Consider the following 17,558-nt stretch of genomic DNA (forward strand, 5'->3'; position numbering starts at 1 on the left):
CCCTGCCCGTCCCCTCTCCGGCTGGCTGCCCTGCTCGCTCCGATGCCGACTTCGTCACCCTCACTTCTGCTGGGCGAGGCGGCCGAGGCGGCGGCGAGCTCGGGGCTCCCGGCAGGGCCATGGGGCAGGGTGAGTGGGGACGCGGGCACGGCGACCGGGGGACTGCCGCCACCTTCCGCCGCGTGCTCGTTCTGGGCGTCCGAGCTGGCCTGCGGAGGAGGAGGGGTCCTCCGGACCAGCTGCGAGCCTACTGGACGGGCCGGGTCCCCTGGAGAGCGGGAAGCGGCTTAGGAAAGTGGGGGCGCTGTGGTCTCCAGCTCCTCGGTAAAAGTTTGCACGGGGTTCAGTTAGTGCGCGGCCGGCGCCAGAGCCCAAGAACTGCGGGCGTGGCGACCGTCCCGCGCCCAGCCCGCTCCTCCTCCTTCGCAGTCGGGGCCGCCGCGCGCCGCCCCTTCGCCGCCAACTGGCTGCGGGTTGCAGCCGGGGCGGGGACCCGTGGCCTTCCTCGCGGCGGACGCCCCCGGGCGGGGGACCGGCCCGCAGGTGGAAGCGTCCCGGGGAGGCGGGTCCGCCCCCGGCTGCAGTGGGTCGAGGCGGGCTCTCGGCCGGCTTGCTCCCGCCCTGACCCTCCGGCCTCTCCCACCCCAGCAGTGACGCGCCGCCTCCAAGCCCGAGCCCGCGCAGCAACCAGCTTCGCGATGGACCGCAGCGCTCCGGATCCCGGACCCCGCAACGCGCCCCGCACCTCTGCCCCGCAGTTCTCGGGCTCCTTAGGGTAAGCAGGGGAACCACCCTCCCGGCCGCCGAGGCCTCCTGCGTGCGCTTCACCAGCCCCGCAGCGCGCTCCCCACGGGTCGCCTGGGTCCTGGGCCGAGCCGCACGCCGCGGAATATTGCGTCCTCCCGGGTGTCTCCTGGGTGGGGGGTTCGGTGGTTTGGGCAGACTTTCCGGTCGGGGTTGCTAAAGGCCAGGCGAATGCCAGGCGTTGGGTGAGGAGTCCCGGAGCAAAAGTGGTAACAAAGGGTTCCTTGTTGAGGCTCTGGAGCGGGGGACGACACCTGTAAGTGCGCTCCGGGAAAGGAAGGAAAAGTTTTACTGGCCAAGCGCTCAGGCCCAGGCGGACCAGTACTGTCAAGGTGACTGCAAGGAAGGGGCTTTGTGAAAGTCCACGGAGGGCGCTGCAAGGTGTGCCAGCTGTCAGCCCGGCTTGACAGTTCCGGGAGCAGGCGGGGTGCTTGCCTCTGACTGGGGGTGTGTGTGTGTGCCTCTGCCCAATTGGTGATGCCAAAATCGAGCGCAAAGTCGCATTGGCAAACAGCTATACCTTTTATCGTCACGTGTCTGAGGCGCGATTGGAGGGGAAGGGGATGTCACATGGTGAGTTAATATTAAATGAAGCATGCCTTCCTGCCAAATATGCTAAAAATCACTGTTAAACGTTTGGGTAAACAGTAGTGAGAACGGGTAAACAGTAGTGAGAACAGGTAGTCCTGCAAGAGTTGAGGAGAACTTCGGTCAAGCTACACAACCCTGTCCTAGAAGAAGGCATCCTGTCGGTACACCTTCTAATCTCAATTTTCTTGTTAATCAGATCGTGGAAATGCCCTAAACAGTATGAAAATTCCAGAAATAGGAACGTTAAGGAACAGTTGAGACTGTAAGCAATGAATGAGAGTCCTTCAGGTTTTTTGGTTCCCCCCCCCAGCCCCCCTGGTTTATGAGGGAAGAAGTCATTTTTCCCTGGAACATGACAGGCGTTTCCCTAGGAGCAAGTCACAGCATGTTTATTCATCAGAGGCCATGCGAGTATTGGCAGTTGTCTAGAGGAAACATGGAAGAATCTCAAGGCAACATGACTAATCTAACAGATATTTAGTGTAATGCTTACGTAGAGGAAACATGCAGTGTATGAATTCCTTCTTTTTTCTCTAAATTTTGATCTTCTCCATGCAAATAGCCTTTTTGCTGTAAATGTCCACACTTTTTTTTTTTTAAAAACTTGATAAGGTGTATCCTTTCACATATTCTTTCAATGTGTTGGTGGGATGAACATAAATCAAGTCCTGAAAATAGAGCTGTAGATTTGTCTAAGTTGATGATGGGCCAACTTTCACAAGACTGAATTAGATTCTCACAAAGTAACAGAGATTTGCGTTGGCGCCTTTGGTAGTAGATTGTTCCCTAAACACAACCATTTACACAAAGTAGACTTACAGATGCTCAGGGGTCATTTTTTTTTTTTTTTTTTTTTTAAGAAAATGGATGAGTTCAGATAGCTCTGTGATGAAGAAATTCAAAGATCTTTCTAGTCACAAGCATAGAAAGAATACCCCAGGTTGTACACTTGGGAACTTGAAGGCTGAACCAATGAGTTCTCAAAGAGTATGCATAGAATTTCTCAGTGAAACATTTGCTGTTCCTAAAAATTATTTATTTATTTATTTTAAGTCAGAAACCCCTTTAGCCCAAGTCTGGCTGGTCTGGAGCTTCATTTAGAGTTGAGGGTGACCTATTGCCTCTGCCTTCCAAGTACTGCCATTACAAGCATACAACAGCACACCTCACAGAAGAATTTTTTTTTTTTTGAGGCAGGGTTTCTCTGTATTGTGTTGGATTGGAGCCTGTCCTGGAACTCGCTCTGTAGACCAGGCTGGCCTTGAACTCACAGAGATCCTTCTGCCTCTGTCTCCCAAGTGCTGAGATTAAAGGTGTGCCCCACCAACTCCCAGCAAGAAAATATTTTAAAGAACCTTTGCCTTAACCTTCTGAACTTAAGGGAAGACATTTGGAAAAGTGCACAACACAAGAGCTACAGTAGTACCTAACAGTATCCTTTAAGAAGTGAATTTCTAATGGCATGCCTTCTCCCACTTGTCTGTTGCCATGTAATTTCAAGTGCTTGTTATATTTGTTGGTTATTCAGGATTAGCTTTTGCTTTTTCTAAAAATAAAAAAAATATAGACCTTTAAAAAGGTTTAAATTGTGGAAAAATAAGAGTATTTAGGAGGTGACAGGGTGTAATTTTAATATGATATAATTGTTGGTTTTGAAGGTAGGTTCCTTACTATAGAACTAATTATATCATGACTCAATAGCCTAATAGCTGGTGAGGCCTACTTTAGTTCTTATCCATGGGTATTGTTGCTCAAAAGAGGTCCTCTGTTGTCTGTAATTTTCCAAGGTGTATGCTGTTGTAACAGGTTATTTGAAAGACAAATCAACACAGCTACGTATTTTACAAAGGGACCAGAGGAAACCCTCTGCTCAGGTTCCTGAGCCAATTAGTAAAAACTGAGGTTTGAGGTGACTGTTCATTGTGTTCACTGATTTGAATAGTCTCCTCACCATGGTAAAATATTAAAAACAAAACAAAACAAAACAAAAAACCCAAAAAACCCCTACATTTTAACAAACCAAACCATTGGTGTTGAATCATTAACTGAGAGTTATAGTTTACTTTTTTTTTTTCCACAGAGATTCCTAGGTTGGAAACTTGGCCCCTATATAACGGAGTTGCAGGTGGTCCCTTTAAGAAATGATGAGGTCATTAGAGAAGATTAATGGGGGTGGGTTGGCTATGGGTAGTAGAGAATACTGTTGTAAAGTAAGCTTGGCTTTCTCTGCTTGCCTCTTGCTCCATTTCTTGTGGTCTTCTGCTGTGATACTTGTATTTTATGGTGCAGCTAGCAAGCCCTTACCTGATAAGCAGATAGGGCTGCCTGCACTCAGGCTTCAGGCTCTACAGCTGGAGCTAAACACACCTCTTTTCTTCAAGAACTACCTAGTCTCAGGTATTATTTTATTGTAACTTAAGATGGACTTACAGTACAGTACTTACAGTAAAATTGATCTCCCTCTTCCAACTCACGTTTTTATTATATATTAGTACACTCGGGGAATAGCATTATTTTAAGAAAAGAATAGTTCTGTGGCCTCTTGGCTACTGTGTTTTGTTGGGAACATTCCAAATAATTGTGATATTGCATATCTTAAATCAAAATTGTAATAGTTTAAGTTTTTTCTTCAGTGTTTTCATATAGTTAACTCACATTTAGCATAACATAGTGAAACACCTAGGAGAGATGGGAGTATCTGCATAGAAGTTGTGGCTGCCTTGTGGCCACCAGCTGAAAATCCTGTGGCCTTCAAGGGGTCTTGGCTCTATGGATCACATTCAGTATTTCCCCTTGGCTTCTGGCTCACCTCCTCAGTCCTTCATCATCTTCTTAGTTCTCCTTCTCAGTATTGTGTATACGTATCCATTCCACTGGCCATTTGTTGCATGTCTTGTAGGCTTGGCTTTTTGACTTTGGAAAATGCTGTTGAATGTAGATATCAAAGGCCCTGAATTTCAACAGCTTTGATTTTACTTTGAGATTAAATGTTTGTTTATTTTTCCCATGAGTTTGTTTTGAGATGAGCCCTACAAAGTGGAGGCCGGCAGTGAACTCTGGGTCTTCCCACCTCAACCCCTTGGAAAAGCTGCCTATTTATGTGTACTATGATGCTAGATTAAAGTTTGCATGTTACTTACATGTTTTACACACACACACACACACACACACACACACACACTTTTAAAGCAAAATTGCAAAAAGCAATTGATTTGAACTGGGTTCTAGCACTATTTATAACAGACCAACCCACCCCATACAGAGTGTAATCAAAGTAATTGAACCTTGTCGGTAACTAATGGCTTTAGCTGTAAACAACTAACTAGTTAGGCTTTAACCAACTGCCTGCTGATTGACTCCACTGTGGCCACTGGACTTGTTTTCTGTAAGTGATGTGTAGTTATCTGGGTAGAGAATGCTTTCAGAGCCTGCTCTGATTGTCTGATTGTAGGGGCTGTACAGTTCACAAATCTCTGCTCAATTATAGTATTTTGAATTCATCTCAATAATTTTCCTTCTGAATATTCATAGGTGTCACATAATGTATATCCATAGATATATATGTTTGTTATCTGAAGCCTATCATCTGTTTGTGCCTGTTAACATAGGTTTTCACATAGATGAAAGTTAGCTGGTTTAATAAGTATTGTGACATATGAAAATTTTATCACTCACTAGTTTCCTTGGTTGGAAATGTTAGGTTGGCTGGTGTATCTTTGAAGAGAAGAGCGCTGTTGAGACACTGGTTGAAGAGTTGAAAGGTTTTAGAGGTGAGAGTAGTAACCAAACATTATTTTCCTTTCTACTGTGACTTTATCCAGTGTTAGTAGTTAAAGTTTCTTGTGGCCAGTAATGGGTCCAAAATATTATGTAGAACATTCCAGAAGGAAACAGTTTGTAAATGTTAAGTCACATTTCTTTCTGAGTACCATGATGACATATTATGTTATCTGGATTTACTCTGTCTTATCCAACCCAGCAGATGACTGTTCATCTATGCTGTCTGCTGTCTACCACTGATCACTTGGTAGCCATGTTGGATATCAAATCAGCCAACTCAAAGCACAGTAATGTTTTAGGGTCAAGAAACCATTATTTGCTGGGTGTCTCATGCATGTTATCCCGGGACGTGGGATGTTGACACAGGATGACTGTCACGAGTTACAGCCAGTCATGCTAGGCTACAGAGTAAGACCTAGTCCCTAATAATAATAAATAATAAATAATAATAATTATCCAGAAAGAAATCCTCATTTCACTTAATGGTTCCAACAATCTAAGATTTGTGGTTCTGAAAATTCAGGTGTGCCACAAATAAGTTCAGTGCTTTCTTGAATTGAAAGTACAAAATGATTTGAAAGAGACACATTCACCTCGAATAACTTTTATTATAGTAATATTCCATTTTTTACTTATTACTATTAACACCTCACTGTTCCTAGTTTATAAATTAAACTATGTGAGTTGAGGTAAGGGTGTGTATAGGGAAACATAGTATGGCTAAGGGTTTAGAAGCAGCTATGATTTAGGGCATCTATGGGAGCCTTGCAACATGATCCCCACAAAGAAGAGCCTACTTATTTTCTTGGAGTAAAGTTATCCAAGCTTTGGGTCTTAATACCCAGTACTGTGGCATTAATCACTGAGAAAAAGCAACGTGATTGCTGACCTCAGTCTGAGACTTTATCTTTGGAATCATGTGCTTATGCTGGCATTCTTTGCTTGCCCAGATAAGCCTTTTTTTTTTTTTTTTTTTTTTTTTGACTTTTCAAAAATGTAAATGTCAGAGTCTTAGTTGACCTTGTTGTGAAGGAATAGACAGGGTTTAACAAACTCACTTTTACCTTTCACTGCTTTGGGAGCACAGGAGTTAATTGGTGGGCTAGAGAGAATTAAGGAAGAACTTACGGAGTGCTTTCTTCTGCCTCTATTTGGATGCATTATTGGTTCTAAACTTTGACTATTGAATGTTTAGTGTAAGTTTCAAAGTAAGAATCACCCAGGTAATTTTAAAACCAATGCACATGTTTCCTTACACATCTACCTGCTTTGGTTTGATAGGTTCTGTCTGAGCCTAGGGCTTGGTTTGATTGGCTTGGTCTGGTCCAAAGACATGGTTAGGTTTACAGAGCAACCAGGTTTGAGAGTGATTGATTAACAACAACAGCTGACTTTGGGATGGAGGTACTGCTATTTTTTTTTTTTTAAAGAACTAAGCTTGATTTTAAGTCTCTAAAGATACTATTCATATTCTGCATAGTATGTTTTTTTTTTTTTTAAATAGTCCCCTCCCCCCATTTTGGTTTTTTGAGACAGGGTTTCTCTGTGTAGCTTTGGCTGTCTTGGAGCTAACTCTGTAGACCAGGCTGGCCTTGAACTCACAACTATCTGCCTGTCTCTGTCTCCTAGTGCTGGGATTAAAGGCATGCACCGCCACTGCCTGCCTTTTCTTTTTGAGAAAGTATATTAACTTCATCTTATCCTTGCTGAATTAACATATCCATGATCAAAAAACTCCAGTGGGTACAGGGGTATTGGAAGCAAGATCTGCTTCCAAACCCAAGTCTTTCAACAATGGGCTTAGCCTAACACATTGAGTTTACAACTGTGTCATGTATTGCATTTGGTGTTTTGGTTTATACTTAATGGCTCAAAGTGTTTTTTATTTCAAATGGTCTGAAAAGTTCATTATGGCAATTCTTTTCAAAGCAATGTCTATATTTTATATATTTAAAAATACCTCACATTCCAGTTATTATAAAAGTGTGTAACACTGAAAAGGAGATTAAATACTTGGGCTGTATGTGAAATCCATGATAAATTATTTTTGGTAAATTATGTTTTCAAGCTCACAGTAAAACTTCTACTCCCAGTAAATGGAAATCCTTTGTTGTATGACAACATGTTTACTTTTGTTATATTGTAGCTGTGAAGTGTATTTACAGCACAATTTCAAAAGTAAGGAGAGCTTACCAAATGAGAAACATGAAATGGTTTAGTAGAACAATGCTCAGTTTCTCCTTCAAAATCTTAATTTCCTGAGTGAGGTAGCAGGAAACAGTGACAATTTTGTAGGATGTATTTACATAGCAGTGCCAACCATCCATTTACCATCCATTTACCAAACCCCACCCCTATGACCTGAAGACAGGGTTTTTCTGTGTAACAGCCCTGGCTGTCCTGGAACTCACTCTGTAGAGCAGACTGACCTTGAACTCAGAGATCCTCCTGTCTCTGCCTCCCAAGTGCTGGGATTAAAGGAATGTGCCACCACCGTCCGGCTTCTTATTAAGACTTCTTTTCATTTAATTTGTCAAATCCTCATTAGTTCTTTCATATAAAGCGATTTGGGTGGGGGGACGCTGGGAAATTTGCTCCTGATTATAAGTGCTTTGCTGAAGAAATTATGTGTACCCTGTAGGTAAAAAGAAACATGATATCAGATACAATCAGTACATTGGTGCCAACTTAACGTTCTGTTTATTCTTAGAACTTAAGATACCATGCCTTCCTCATGGGTTTGCAGACTGTGGCCTGACAAATTGTGACACTACCTGTGCTTTTCTCCATTTTTTTTCCCCTTTTTAAAATCAGAGCAAATAGAAACCTCAATGTAAAATTTACTGCCTTAAACATTTGGAAGTGTACATTAGATTGTATTAAGCATATACATGTTTCTGAGTAGCTATCACCCTCCCCATCTCCATACACGTTGTTCCGTTAAAACTGAAAGTTTATTTTCATTAAGTGATAGTGGTCTGCTTCCCCCTTTTGAATCACCCAGCAACCATTCTACATTTTGCCTGTAGTTTCTTTGGTCTTGCCAACCATCTCTTTATAAGTCGGATCTGTTGGTCTTTTGTGACCTGCTTATTTCACATGGCGTCAGTGTTTACATGTTGTATCATGTAGGAACACTGTGCCCCTTTGTGTTGCTTCATAATGTGTTTGTGTGTAAAGAGACATCCTTCTGTGGATGCTCAGTTTCTTCCATATTTTACTTATTGTGAGTAGTGATGTTATAAATATGAGTGTACAAATAGCACTTAGAGACCCAGCCTTAATGGAGTGAGGAGTGGAATTGCTGTCTCATACAACCTGCCTGCCAGCTCATTCCCTCCCTCCCTTTCCCTTAATATAGGGTCTCACTATGTAGTCCAGATCTACCTGGAACTCAAGTGTTGCTAACATGGCTGTAGTTTATAAATGTATTTTAATTGTTTGAAGACAGGGCCTTGCTCTTTATCTCTGGCTTCTTGAAACTTGCTATGCAGCCAAAGCTGTCATCTGCCTCCAGAATACTGGGTTTTCAAGCATGTGTTGCCAAGACTAGCTCTTGTTAATTTTTTGAGAAATTTTTATAGTGTTTTCTACAATAGTCATATCATTTTACATTCCCATTAACAGTAGATAAAGCTTCTCATTTCTTCACTGTCTCAAGAACTGTAATTTTCTGGTAACCTCTCATGCCAATAGTAGCTATTCTAGTGGTATGACAAGTGTGTCTCCTTAATGGTTAGTGACGTCATGTAGTTTCCAGTTATGTATCCTCTTTTGGCTATTTCTATATCTTCTTGGGAGAATTAATCTGGTCAAGTACTTTGAATGTTTTTGAAAAATTGTTCTCTTTTATTTTTTTCATCTCAAGTATTCTTTGGATATTAATTTCTTGTTCTCTGCCAGTGTTTTGGAGCAGCTGAATTAGCTGGCACTAATGCATTGCGTACTGTGTGCACACACAGTTGAGTAGACCAGATTATGATCTGGTAGCCTGCAGAGCTAAAAACAGTTACGCATTCCGAAGCTCCTTGGAAAAGTTGGTTGACCTCCTGCTTAACCTATGAAGAGAAAACATGTATTGGTTTTTAAATATTGAACACAAATGTCAGTTGGTTCTAAATAATTTTATACATTCATAAAATAAAGTATTAGAGATTTTGCAGAATAGTAAATTGGTTTTTCTTTTTTTCAGATGAATACTAGTCTTGACCCTTGGCAAATGAATTTGAATTTTAACATTTAGAGGATGTTGGATTAATACTCATTATCTTATATTGGATGGACTTTTAGACTCCTGTACTAGAGAAATCCTTCACAAACAATGACAGATGCAGTAGGGTTTTCAGAAGTAAATGGACCCAAGGTGCATGGAGTTCCTGTCTAGTTTTTTTAAAGTTTATTTTATGTGTGTGTGCGTGCGTGTGTGCTTGCTTGCATGTGTGCATGAAAGTCAGAGGTTCTCGCCTGCCACTGTGTGTATCCCAGGGATCGAACTCACAGTGTTGGTCTTTGCAGCTGAGCATTTTACCACTGTAGTATTTTGACTCTGTACTTAACTTTAGGAGTTAAATCAAACTGTCTTTGTATTTTTTTTTAAGTTGTTGTAAAAGATATTTTTTAGCCTTGGGCCTTTTAGTGTTCCAACTTTAGTATGATAGCTATGAGACATTTTTTTTTTTCTCATGACACTGCTTTGATAAATTTTTTCTCCTTCTGTTATAGTAAAAACAAACTAAAAGTATGGGAGAATGAAGTTTCCCAGGACTATTTATAAAGGGCCAAAGGGCCACAGTTTTGCACAGAAGCTCCCTATCTGAGGAATGCCTGCTTTGAAAAATGTGAGGAGTGAGCTGGGGTTGCTGGATTTTCACAGAATGAATTCACAGTGCTGCCCATCAGTTTAAATATTTAGGGGTGGATTCAAACATCTGGAAACTGGAAGAAAATTTTGAAGTATTTTTGAGAGTACATTAAGGGGGTGGTGGTCTCAGTTTTTGAGACAGAAAAGAATGCAAAGGCAGTTAGATCAACTTGTAGCACTCAGTGGATTTTAGGTAGCTAATACCTCTTTATGAGGACCAAAGTCGCCTCATGGCTTCCAGACAGTAATTTGTGCCTCGTTCTTTGGTGTCATGTAGTAGGTAGTATTGTGATTACTTCCTTGTCTTCACTTGTTAATATGATTCCCAGGGAGCAAACTCATAGGCGGGTTGTAGGAATTTGATAGGGGGAATGATACTGAACTACAGGTTTGAGTCAGTTTCTCAGCTTTGTCTATGTGTAGAAAACGTGGAGCCCCACGAAGGCTTTTAAGTATGTGGCCATATGGTGTGAGAATGAAGATCCTGGCTATGACTTGAGTCCCTCATTTGAATTTCCTAGATTTTACCTCTGTTCTGAATTGGGTTATCAGTTTAAATTGGAGCATAATGCTATATTTTATTTTCAAAGTTGGGGATAAAATGATGTGCTTATATCTTTTATAATTTCTCCAGACTTGAAGAAATCATGTCATTTGGACATATTTAAAAGAGTGACTGTTTTGAAAGAATATTTCCTATTTGGAAAAAAACCTGATTTTTCGAAAATGATACAAATGATTTAAGAGGCAAGATTTTGAAAGAGTATTGAACACGAACTTGAGTTATAATAGCTTAGGTTCATAATGTGGTGTTGCATAATGACTGACTTTGTGTAGGTTGACTTTTACGTGCAAAAATTACTACGGCATATTGTTACAGTGCTTGGCACTATTGTGGAAAAACTGGCTTCTCAGTGTGGTCAATACTGTCTAGGTTTCTTCTTGCAGTTGCTATGATCAAATACTCCTATGAAAGCAATTTAAGGAAGGAAGGGTTTATTCTGGCTCGGGGCAGCCCATCCATGGTGGGAAAGTCAAGAAAGACAAAAGGAGCTGCCATATACCGCTGGGCAACAGAGAGTGATGGATGCATGCTCAGCTCACCTCTCCTTTTTACATGGTGCAGGATGTCAGTCTGTGGAATGGTACCACCCTCCTGGTGCACCACAGTTAATGAAGAGTATCCTTCAGGCATGCCCAGAGGCTCATCTTCCCTGTGACTCTCCAGTTTTTCAAGCTGACAGTTGAGATTAACCACCACAAACACCAAGTAATTGGCTGCCTTTTGGTGTATTTTCTACATCACACCATTTCCGTTTATGGCTCCTGTCTGTACAACAAGGTCTACTTCTAAGGAAGTAGTTAATATCCTCAACCCTAGGTGAGGAATTTATGGCCAGTCCTGGAGGATTTCCATCTGTCTACTCTGTCTTTATGCACACAAACACATGCTATTATTTCTGCAGAAACAGAAGTCTGGAAGTAGTAGATGAGCCTAAGGGGAGCAGTGGTGGCGAGAACCAGCATTTTAACAGCTGTTGCAATTGTGTGTCAGTTCAAATATTCTAGAAAAACAGGAAATTGAGCTGCTAATGGGAAAATGACCAGGACTCTTCCATTCTGAGCTCACTGGATATGCTACGCTTTCTAGACCAGTGAAATCAACAGTAGTCAGTATAGTTGTGGGAGTCATTGCGTGTACTTTGCCACTTGTGAAAAAGGATGAGAGTTAATAGCAAGTGGAGTGGAGTGTCCCAGAAGCAGCCTGGTGTTCCTGCCTTGTATCATTGCCTTAAAAGAATAGAGACAACTGTAGGGAACACATCTCTCAGGAAAGAGGTTGCTATCTGAGAGGATGACATCTGTGTTTTTTGTCCTTTGGCCACTCTCTTTCTCTGCTGTCTGTGACTCAGTAGATGGCTGCAAAAATTCTGGGCAAATCTTGGCTTGGGAGTGCCTTTGTCCTCGCTTTTGCTCCTGTGTGTCATCCTGCATACATCCTAAGATGTGTCATTCTACATCTCCAGAGAGTAGTTAGACACACTGATTGTTTTGGCTGTGCTTCAAGAGAGTAAAGCTGAAGGTGGCGGAAAATAATGTCTTTAGGTGAAAGAGGTAAGGTAAAATGTTGATATTTGTGGTCATATGCTACCAGTATTTGTCTCCGTGTAAACATTTACATGTGGTGCATGCATGCATATGCATGCAGGTACACGCGCACACGTGCTTATGTGGAACCCAGAGATTGATGATGGGTGTATCACTCTATTGCCCCCCACCTTATTTCTCTGCACTAACATCTCCTTCCCGGATCCCAGAGCTCACCAGTTGGCTAGAGTGCTGACCATGGAGCTCTGGGGATCTGGCTGTCTCTGGTCTCAGCACCAGGGTTGCAGGTGTCTGTTGTACCTATCATGCCCAGTTTGTCATGTGGTGTTGGAGATCTGAACTTAGTTCTTCACGTTTGTGTGGTAAGCTCTTTTCCTCATTGACCCATGTTGGCAGCCCCCATGCTTTTCTGTTTTCTCTCTCTCTTGTAGGTTAACTTTCATTGTGATAGTGTACCCCCTATGGGCTATTTTTCCATCTAGGAAAGTGTGAGCTGTATCATCACTTCAAAGGGAAGCATTTAATACAAGTGATCTGAAAGAGGAAATATGTTCACTTTCCCCTTGACATTCTATGTGGGACAGGTTTTCTCTCTTCAGTGTGTTGCCACCTCTAGTCCACTCCTTTACCATATTTTCTTTTGGAAATGCAGTCTCCCTTGGAAGGTGCAATGTGCGGAAGGGATTCTTGCCTTGCAAGTATGATGCTATCTATGTATGACAGCTTGTCAAGCTGTCAAGGACCCGATTCATACAGGACACTAAGAAAACGCAGCCCTGGGATTTAAGACAAGTGATTTTCAATTTATTTAGGGACGTTTTTAGGATTTTTCAAATCAGTTTCATGATTTCAGGAACGTATTTGAAATGTAGCATTTTGGGATTTTCATTTTTACTAGGAACAATTGAATATTAGTACTAGTCTTTCATAACTGAAATCCATTACTCTGTTTGTTTGTTTGGTGTGTTTTCCTGCCTATTAAACACATCAAAAGTTAAAACTGGCCAACTGTAGCAGCTCATGCCTGTAATCCTAGCAATAAGGAAGGTTGAGGCAGGAGGATTTCTGTAAGCTCAAAGTTAGCCAGAGCTACATGTGTAGTTGGAAGTCTACCTGTTGTAGACTGAGTGAGAGCTTGTCTCCAAAATTAGAGCGAGAAAGACAAAGACAGAGAGAGGAGAAGAGGGCAGTCAGTCATTAGCACTGGGGTATTTGAAAATTAGATTTGGTCATTCATTGCTTCTTTATAATTACTTTGTAAGCTAAAGTCCTAGAATCCCAGTGTTTGTTTGGATTGGTTTCGACACCAAAGGAGAAGTAAACGGGTGATAGTAATGGTTTGGGTCCCTAGGAAGGAGAAAGTGGTGAGCATCATGATAGCTCCTGATCTGTCCGTTTTCACTGTGTGCTCCAAGAGATTTCCTGTCTAGAAGCTGGTAAAAGTCCTGGCACTTTGCCATTTCACTCTCATCATTAAAGGCATCTGAGATGTCTTATGCATTGGCCCCAAAGGCCAAGCCTTCTGCTGATTGTGTAGTGTTACATGTCATGCAGTGTGATTTGGGTGGTGGGTGAAGAACTTGTCCTAGTATAGTCATCACATCCCTGCTAAGCCACTGTGGCTCTGGGGCATTTTCTGGGAATGAGACACAGCCTTGCAGGCTATAGAAGATCTTCTCAGGGATGTGTAAGGAGGACAAAGGCACTCTTGCTTGGAAGTCCAGAAGGGAAGTCTTTCCTTTAGTTTTAGAGACCAAACACTTTAATGTTGCCAAGGAAAAGCTGTTTGGGGTGATATATGCATTCAAAGTTCAGAATTTTAAGGGTATAGATCATGTTTATTTTTAAAATAAAATGGTGACTGTTTTGGAATTTGGGGTAACAATTCTACATGCAATTTGATTTTTGTTTCTTTAATTTGTGTCTCAGTTGTGTGTATTGCTTTCTTTCTTTGAGCTCTTTGTAACTGGCTCACATTTTCGCACTGTTTAACTCAGAAACCAACTTCAGGGAGTTTTAAAGGGGAGAATTAAATGCCTTTTATTTTACTTAGGTTAGGTGAGTCATGTGTCTTTAAATGCAAATGTCAGGATGATCAGATTTGTACTTAGGAGGTAGATTAAAAAAAAAGAAAAGGAAAGGAACAAGCAGCTGAGAACATATACTTGGAGAGTTGATAAATGAAGACAACGATTTCTGATGGTGGGAAAACACATGCTGGCTTGCCTTGTCACTGAACAAGCTGTTCTGAGGTCTTTGATCTATGGCACTGTTGCGAAGCAATCAAGTGATCTCAGATTATTGAGAATGTTTTGTGTATGAGATTGTATACAGCCTTTTCAAGAGCAACATATATAACTTTGGGGATATAGCATGGTATAGTGTGGCTCAAACCTGAATGTCTTGTACAGGCTCCTGTTTGGGGAGCTTGATTCCCTCTTTCGTAGGTGTGCTTTAAGGCTAGGCTAGCTGAGGTGTGGGTTACAGGAGCTGGCTGACCTTTGAATGCTGGTGCTATAGCCCTAGCTCCGTTTCATGATCTTCCAAAACTGGAGCCTCAGTTGCAGGGTCTGACTGCCCTGAAATCCCCTTGGCTTCCCCCTTACAAGTTGCTTCTGTCAGTATTTTGTCACCAAAACAAAAGTTAGTGATATGGGTGGGAGTGGGGGGCTCTAATCTGTGGTCAGATTGATAATTGTGTCAGTGAAGGTAACTGGTGTGTGTGTGTGTGTGTGTGTGTGTGTATCATTATCCAGTTCTTGTTTTCCCAATATTTAAATGACATGGAATGACATATCAGTTAAAAAAAAAAATCTTTTTAGTTCCTTCATTATTGCCATGTAGACTCCCACCCCCAAGGTGACTGGTATTAACATTAACATCCCTTTAGTGACAAACTGGCTCCTACCTATATAATCCCAGCTCATGGGAAGTTGTGGAAGGAGTTACAGTGAAATCGGATCAAGGCCAGCTTGTGCAACAGTGCAAGACTGTCTCAAAAAGCAACAACAAAAAAATCTTTAAACAAGCAAAACAAATCACAAATCAAAGCACACTTGCAACACCAAAATAAAGCATTTCCCGCCCCCTCTCCCCCATGATTATGCTCAACTCTGGTTTTACTGTTTCTTTGGACTGCTCGTAAGATACTATAATTTAAAACTTTCTCAGGTCCACACAACAAACATAATTTAAATAGTATGCAATGCAGTCATTATTAGATTCTAGTGCTACCATACTAAAAAAGTTGTCTTTAAAAATTATTTTTATTTGTGTGTGTGTGTGTGTGTGTGTGTGTGTGTGTGTGTGTGTATGTATATGTGTGCGCGCGAGCGCGCGTGCTCGTGCGTGTTTATGTTTACATATGAGTCAGGTGCCTTCAGAGAACATCAGATCTCCAGGAGCCAGAGTTACAGGTCGTTTGTAAGCCATCTGATGTGAGTTGCTTGGGACCTCTGTAATAACTGTAGGCACTCTTACCACTAAGCACCTTCCCAGTTCTAGTAAAGTCTCTAACAGAAATAATATTGTACAGTGAATCAGTCAGTTAAATAACGTGAAGATTTTGTTTCATGGTCATGTAGCCTCTTCTCAGTAAATCAAGAACCTGTGCCCCACATGAAGTCATGCCTTCTTACCAGTCCGAGCAAATGTGTGTATTGTTTGCTTCTTTATCCAATAATGCTGGTTTACATCTTGCTTTAAACTTAGTAGACCTTAGCAATCATTCCTGTCCTTTATCAAGCCCCTCTCCATTTTAGCTTCCTGTTGGCAGGTGTTTAGGTTTGCTTCTCCAAGCACACCCTACCTTCTGCTACTAAGTGATCACAACACTATTCTTACATCTATTGTGAAATAGGAAAAAAAAAAAAAAAAAAAAAAAAAAGCTGAGGCTATGTTTTTGGCTGCTTGCTACTTTTATGTGTATATCAGGTTTTAATTTCATTTCTGCACATACTCAGACCAACAACTATTAGCTTTTAGATAAGAATTATTTGAATTTGTGGGAACTTGAGTCATAAGTTGATGTAGGGATAGGAGCAAGAGACTTGCTTATTTAATGAAGTAGGAGACACTCCATTGTTGTGTTGAGTGCTGGTATGAGTAGAGTATTAACTTTTATAAGTACTGACAGCAGGCTGTTGCTGAGATGTCATCAAATGCAGTACTATAAAAATCACTGGTGTAGATTTCTCATCATTCTTAAGATTTTGTCTTAGCTTTGTGGTCCTTTTGAAACATACTCAACAGTGCAAGTGAAAATTCTTAGTGCTCTTATTTCAATTTTGTGTTTATGGGGTAAAATTAACAGGGCCCATAGACAATGCTATCATTATTTAGGTTTAATATTCCTTGAATCAAGACAGAAAAAGAACATTTGGTTTGTAAGTCAAGTTAGGGGTTCTGAAAGTGAAGTAGGCAAGTAGTACCTAATCATTCTTCCTTGTGTCAAGGCTGGAAAATCTAAATTGTCAATGGCCGCGGCATTCTGGTGCAGGACTCCTGTTAGCAGAGGAATTGGCCAGTTGACATAAACAAAAATAGATGGAAACCTAAGATGGAATTATGAATTTTTTCTAGCTCTACAAAGAGACAGAATTGGGAGGTGCTATGAAGGCAAGGAATTAAATTGTGTCAGGCATGGAGGTGCAGGCCTGTAAACCCAGCACCCTGTATTCCAGAACTCTGCAGGCCCCGAGGAGGATCTGAAGGTCCAGGCCACCCTGGAGTACATAATGAGATTCTGTCTCAACTCCCATCTCCTCAAATTGCCAAATAATTATCTATGTAGCACAATACTTACAATACTTTTCTCTGATGGTTTTTGTTTTTTTTTTCCTCCCTAGATTCAAGTGCTGTTAGTTTTTTGTTTTTACCAAAATGGGTGTAAAACTGCAAATTATTTCGTTTGGAGGAACACCTTTATCTGTAGTTTTCCTTTTCTTTTTCTAAGGCATTTCTGGCAATACACCAGCCTTTTATTGTCCCTTAAAATAAGTTGAACTCCTAAGCCAGAGTTTATCTTTAAAATCAGCAACAGCAAAACAATAACACCTTTGAGAGGGAAAGGTAGGGAGGAAAGGAAGGTGTTGACAGGCATGGGTATGAGGGTGTTTGTGGGGGAGATGAGGGTATTCTGAAAGCATTGTATACATGGATGGAATTTTCAGTGAACAAATCTAATTAATTAAGAACAAAACAAAAAGCCCTTTGTGAAATGATAACCTATGGACAGGTGATCCCACAGTCCTTGGTGCATCTAACTAGAGTCAAAGTCCCTTCATTCAGCTCTGCAGCCTACTTACCATTGGCTGATGGGAGGAACCAGCACACTTGGCTCTCTGGTATTTAACAGCATTGGTTTGGGTTTCAGACAAAACTGGTCCATCCAGAAGTCAGCTGGCACTTGGCA

At 41.5% G+C, this 17,558-nt stretch overlaps 1 protein-coding gene across 3 annotated transcripts in view; it reads left to right on the forward strand.

Moving 5' to 3' along the window:
* Positions 1 to 104: 104 nt before the first annotated feature.
* Cobll1 (cordon-bleu WH2 repeat protein like 1) overlaps positions 105 to 17,558 on the forward strand; it is a 146,412-nt gene continuing 128,958 nt past the window's right edge. For 2 of the 3 annotated variants that reach the window (XM_051184564.1, XM_051184566.1), the window contains exons 1-2: positions 105 to 129; positions 649 to 775. In XM_051184564.1, coding sequence (XP_051040521.1) covers positions 120 to 129; positions 649 to 775 — 137 coding nt within the window. In that variant the 5' untranslated portion in view covers positions 105 to 119. Of the gene's footprint in view, positions 130 to 492; positions 776 to 17,558 lie in introns of those variants that run through there. The other variant, XM_051184565.1, reaches the window with a different exon arrangement.

Source organism: Phodopus roborovskii, unplaced genomic scaffold, assembly GCF_943737965.1.
Source record: "Phodopus roborovskii unplaced genomic scaffold, PHOROB, whole genome shotgun sequence".
Lineage (NCBI taxonomy): Eukaryota > Metazoa > Chordata > Mammalia > Rodentia > Cricetidae > Phodopus > Phodopus roborovskii.